Source organism: Manihot esculenta, chromosome 8 (genome assembly GCF_001659605.2).
Source record: "Manihot esculenta cultivar AM560-2 chromosome 8, M.esculenta_v8, whole genome shotgun sequence".
NCBI classification, from domain to species: Eukaryota; Viridiplantae; Streptophyta; class Magnoliopsida; order Malpighiales; family Euphorbiaceae; genus Manihot; species Manihot esculenta.
The window spans coordinates 32,501,970-32,507,842 of NC_035168.2; the positions used below are offsets into that span (position 1 = coordinate 32,501,970).

General features: G+C 31.8%; 1 protein-coding gene across 1 annotated transcript; it reads left to right on the top strand.

Annotated features, from left to right (window-relative positions):
- Positions 1 to 1,683: 1,683 nt before the first annotated feature.
- On the top strand, positions 1,684 to 4,990 carry LOC110619989 (protein trichome birefringence-like 35). The gene is made up of 6 exons (XM_021763522.2): positions 1,684 to 2,046; positions 2,144 to 2,423; positions 2,683 to 2,854; positions 3,002 to 3,198; positions 3,303 to 3,455; positions 4,307 to 4,990. Exons 1-6 carry the CDS (start codon positions 1,845 to 1,847, stop codon positions 4,635 to 4,637), a joined length of 1,335 nt encoding a protein of 444 aa, XP_021619214.1. The 5' UTR covers positions 1,684 to 1,844; the 3' UTR covers positions 4,638 to 4,990.
- Positions 4,991 to 5,873: the final 883 nt, after the last annotated feature.

Sequence of the window (5,873 nt, forward strand, 5' to 3'; positions counted from 1 at the left end):
TATAAAATAAAAATTTTACAGTTCTATTTATTCACGTGTGCAAGAGGCGAATCAATAAATTTAAATTGAAATTGATTTTTCGGTTTAAATTCATGCACTTAAGTCTTTTTCACTTGCTTTTTATAAATCCAAAATAAAAAATCATTTCTAAACTAAATGAAATATTTTTTTTATGAGGGACAAAAAGTTTTTGAGATATAATAATTTAAAAAAAAAACTTTGAGATAAGTAACTTTGAGAAATTATCATTTTATATACGATGAAATAGATATATAGATATTTAACATTTTATTTATTTAAATACAATATTCAATATATAATAATAATAAATATTTGATATATAAAATTCAAATATAAATTTATTTCAAATTTAATCATATATTATATAAATTTATATAAAAAAAATCAATTGATTCACGTTTCAACTACATTCCTAATAGATTGTAAAGAAAGCGATGTAAAAATGAGGTTTAGTCTTAAATTATATATTATATAAATTTATATAAAAAAAATCAATTGATTAGCATTTCAACTCCATTCCTAATAGATTGTAAAGAAAGCCATGCAAAAATGAATTTTTATAAGGTTTAGTCTTAACTAAATAAAAATTTGTTCAAATTAGAATTTGAACTTAAGATGAATACTCAAATTATTTATAGTTCTAAATGTTTAATAATTTTTAAAGTAAATAATGAGTTATTTACAAGTCGATTTTTTAATTTATTAAACAAATTAGTTTATAAATTTTAATGATTTCCATTTCAAAATTTTTTTTAATGATTTAAATATTAATAAATATAAATATAATATATTTATTAAATAAACTTAAAAATCATGTTCAAATTAGTTTATTATAAAAATATAAATTAAGTCCAAATTGCATTCCTAATTTAAGAATTATTTTAATGATTGATAACTAGTGAGTTTGTGAGAGGCCACGCTTAATTTGGCAAAAAAAATGAGCATTAAATAAGGACGACAAAAATTCAGTGTTTCCCACAATTGCCTATTTTCAGTAGCAAGAATGATTTCTACACATCAAAATCAAGTCTCTAATAAGTTACAAAAAATTAAATTTAAATATGAATTAGTCGTATTTGATTTAAATTAAAAAAATTAATTAGATCGAATTAATTTAAATTTTTAATTTGATATTTTATTTATTTCGGTTTTATTTTAATAAAAAAATTAAAAAAATTGAAACGAATCGATTAGTGATAATAGTATATTATTTTCAATAATATCAAGAAATTAGATCATATTAAAATTTAAATATTTTAATTAAATTTTAAAATATTAAAAATAAAGTCTAAAAAATAAAAAATTTATTAAAAATTTAAATCGATCAAATCGAATCGAATCAAATTGAATTAAATCGATTTAATTTAATTTAATTTCTGATTAAAATCAATTTAATTCAATTTTCATAAATATTAAAATTTCGATTTTCGATTCAAAATCAAACCAAGTGACTCTATTCAAACGGGTGAAATAAACCGACGAATTACTTAATTAAAAGTCTTGATTTTTTTAAAAAATTAAAAAAATAAAATTAAAATTATAAAGAATAGCTAATAAGCATTACGAAGCCATACAATAATTTTTTCAAAAAATTATTTCATTATTTTCCGCTAGTAGCGGCAGCACCATATCACAGTCTCAGACACAATAATAATAGTAAGATAATAAGCAGGTGAAGCTGCTTGATTGCTTGCTGGGACTTTTATGCATTAACAAATCCAATTCATTCCCAGCTGGACTTCTCAGGCCGTTGTTATCAGCAGTGGATCTCATTTCTTCTCTGCCCAATCATTTTCATCTTCAAATCCCATTTCCTGCTTACAATGATGCAGCGATGGAGCAGAAAGAGATCCCATTTTCCTTTGGCCGCATTTGTCTTGCTCGTCTTCTTAGCTTGTTCAGTTCTCTATAACGAAACTAGCATTCCACAAATCCATGAGCACCCAGATCACGTCTCCCGCAAACATGAAACTACAGTTACTTACATCAAACCAAATCTTGCTTCCTACTCCAAGCGAGCTCCAGGTACGCTGTATGCTATTGTTTCTGGAGATTTATGTAGTTTAATCTTTACTTTGTACTTCAATTTGTTTATCTTTTTATGTTTTGTTTGGGATTTTAGAATATTTGGATAGGTTTGTTTCGTGCAACTCTACTAGAGAGTATAGTGGTAAGAAAATCCAGTGGGGTGATCCGAAACCGAATTTGGGTCGCCGGAGAGAGGATTTGGAGAGCTGTGATGTGTTTTCGGGCAAATGGGTATTCGATAATGAATCGTATCCTCTTTATAATGAGTCTGATTGTCCGTACATGTCGGACCAATTGGCATGTCACAAGCATGGAAGGTCTGATTTGGGATATCAGTACTGGAGGTGGCAACCTCACAATTGCAATTTGAAGAGGTACATTCTTGTTTGAACTCTATTTTGCTTCTATGGGCGTTGAATTATCTTTTGGAGTGTAGCTGTGTTTGGCTGCATGAATGCAAATTTTGTTGAATTTATTCTATTAGAATAAGTGCAACCTTGCTAGTTTTACTCCAAAATGGTGTGCAACTTTTGCAAATTTAGGGATTTTTCTATCAAATTAGACTTGACAGTTGTATTTCTTTCTTTCTTTTTTTTTTTTTTTTGTAATTTGTTTGCCTATTTGATGCAATAGGTGGAATATAACTGAAATGTGGGAGAAGTTGAGAGGGAAGAGACTGATGTTTGTGGGTGATTCACTAAATAGAGGCCAATGGATATCGATGGTGTGTTTGTTACAATCAGCAATTCCAGCAAATAAGAGATCTATGTCACCAAATGCTCCACTTACTATTTTCAGGGCAGAGGTAAGCAAAGAGACAAAACATAAAACATTAAAACTTCTTATCATGTGAATTGCAATGCGCTTTCTCCACTTTCCATTAAGAAATACTATCATTAGGCATAAATCTAAAATTCTTTCTTTATTTTTTTTTTTGGTGGACGTCATGCAGGAATATAATGCTACTGTGGAATTTCTCTGGGCTCCGCTTCTTGTTGATTCTAATTCTGATGATCCTGTGAATCACAGATTGAATGAGAGGATAATCCGTCCAGATTCAGTTCTAAAGCATTCATCAAAATGGGAACATGCTGATATACTAGTTTTCAACTCATACTTGTGGTGGAGACAAGGCCCCGTCAAGCTGTTGTGAGTACAATCCAGTTCACATTTCATCATCAGATAAACGCATGGTAATGCAGTAACTAAATTATCATGAATCTGTAATTTAATTGCGGCTATAACTCTTGCAGATGGAGTAATGAAGACAACGGAGCTTGTGAAGAATTAGATGGGTTAGGAGCTATGGAGTTAGCAATGGAGTCTTGGGCAGACTGGGCAGCTTCCAAGGCCAATTCCCATGAGAAACAGGTCTTCTTTGTTACCATGTCTCCAACACATCTCTGGTGAGTAGGAACCCTGTCGTATGTTAATCTGAAATTCACATTGTTAGGATATGCTGCCTCCAGTGGAAATTGTAATTTGCTTATTGACCCTAAAATATTAAGCTTAAAATTTAAACAGATGACCAATTTGAACAGGTGGCTGTTTGCTGACTGGAAGATAAATTTTATCATCTCTGCTTGCTTGCACGTGTCGTGTAGTATAAAACTTATAGATATCGAGCTGGTTCTACCACTTATTTCGTGTTATAGATTTCAATAGAAGACTTACCATATTTTTCATTTTGTTTATAACTAGCAAGTTGATGAATAAGGATGAACTATGATATGCCGAGTTAGATTTTTCTTTATAAATTCTTAGTAGTTCATGGATCTGTTGATATGTTATCTATCCTCTTAACTTTGCAAGATCGAAGTTGGTGTTTTTTTTTTATAAAAAGGGTTCTTCCAATCTCTAGTCTTCCAATTATTAATTTCCAGCTTTAAACAACAAACTGCTTGGGAATCTTTAGCTGTCTTGAATCATAAGCATTTTATATATTTATTGGTTTATTTTTTATTTCATGCACCATTTTAAGATGAACTGCAAATGTGAAGGTTGTAACCTACCTTTCAATCAGTCTCTGAAGCTTCCTATCTGAATTTCTGTCTTGTATGACAAAAAAAAAAAAGAAGAATATTCAAATGGAATTGTATGTTGCCTTATTGTAGTTTGTGATCCAAGCATCTAGTATGCCAATAGCTATTAGATGAGGATGCTGCCCTAGGTCAATGCTCTTATAACTTATAATCACCACTTTGTGAATCCATTGAGAACTGCCTCTTATGTTTTGTTAAACTTTTTCATAATTCAGGAGCCGGGAGTGGGAACCTGGAAGTGAAGGAAATTGCTATAGCGAGAAGTCCCCTATTGATTTGGAGGGCTACTGGGGAAGTGGATCGGACTTGCCTACAATGCGCATGGTAGAAAAAATCATCAGCAGATTGGGTTCGAAGGTTTCTGTTCTTAACATAACCCAGTTATCCGAGTATCGAAAAGATGGCCACCCTTCCATCTATAGAAAATTCTGGGAAACACTGAGCCCTAAACAGTTGTCGGACCCTAAGACATTCTCTGATTGCATTCATTGGTGCTTACCTGGTGTCCCTGATGTATGGAATGAATTATTATTCCATTTTTTGTAATGCAAATGTCTTCCCGAGATCTTAGCAGTTTCAAATAGCAATAGGAGACAGAATTTTAGTGAAGCTCATGTGTTCCTGGAAGGGAATGGCTAAATTGCTGCTTAAACTCATACGTAAGCAGAAATGATTGGAAAGAACAATTGGTTGTGGTGGGCTAATGATTAGCCGAAGCAAGCTTCAGTGCTGTAATACTGATTGTGAATACATATGTAGAGGGGCTCACGAAAACAAAAAGAAAAATTTTGATTTGATTCAACCCTGATTTACAGGGGACATAGCAGAACAAGCCCATATATCTAGATTCCTGTGGATTGTTTATGGAAATTTCAGATCAATTGATATTGAATTTTAGCAAGCTTCATTTTGCAATGTTGTCTCATGTAAACATTACCAAGCATAGCAAAGAATTGCAGGAAAAAAAACAAGAATGGTCTTGTGATAATGATGAATTAATAACTCTCTCTCTCTCTCTCTCACGCTCACATTTAATATTTCCTTTCGTGCAGTATGATAATTTTTCTTTCTATTCTGGGCATTTTAATTATACTGAAGTTTGTATGGCAGAGCACCTGAACACAATGCACTTAATTTCCTCTCCGAAGACATTCATGATTAAACCACCCAGTTTCCTTGCCATCAGTATTCTTTTTCCAAGTTGAATTTGGTAGACAGTGGAAGTAACTAGTAAGCCCCAGGATTCTGGTGTCTTAACCAAGATTTTTGGGCAGTGAGAAAGAAAAGGAAATTAAAAGTGCCAAAGAACTGAGAGAAGAGAAGAAATAGCAGAAGAAGATGAAGGGGAAAAGAGGAAAGAAAGGGAAGAGAATCAGAATAGCTACTGAATTGTATATCGATCACATGACTACCTTACCTCTGAATGCTAGAATTAATCTAGGAGAGGTTACAACATCCTGAGTCACTAACTACCAGTTCCTCCCTATGAAGATCATCCATGGAAAAAAAAAAACCTGAAATTGCATAGTGCTGATTCATGCGCAGAAGCTTAGCATTCCCAAGTAGTCCATCCACTGCACCAACATTTATAAGCAGAACTGAGCCTTTTGAGCGTAGTAGGAACTGGCTTTGACAAAGCTGGATATCAACTTGTGCTACAAATTTAGCTTGAGAACTAAGAAAATATACTAGATCATTTGAAAAAGCAAAAACTTTTTACGGTAAACAAAAATGTAAAACTAGTAGATTTCAGAAACATGATGATAACGATTAGAATCAATA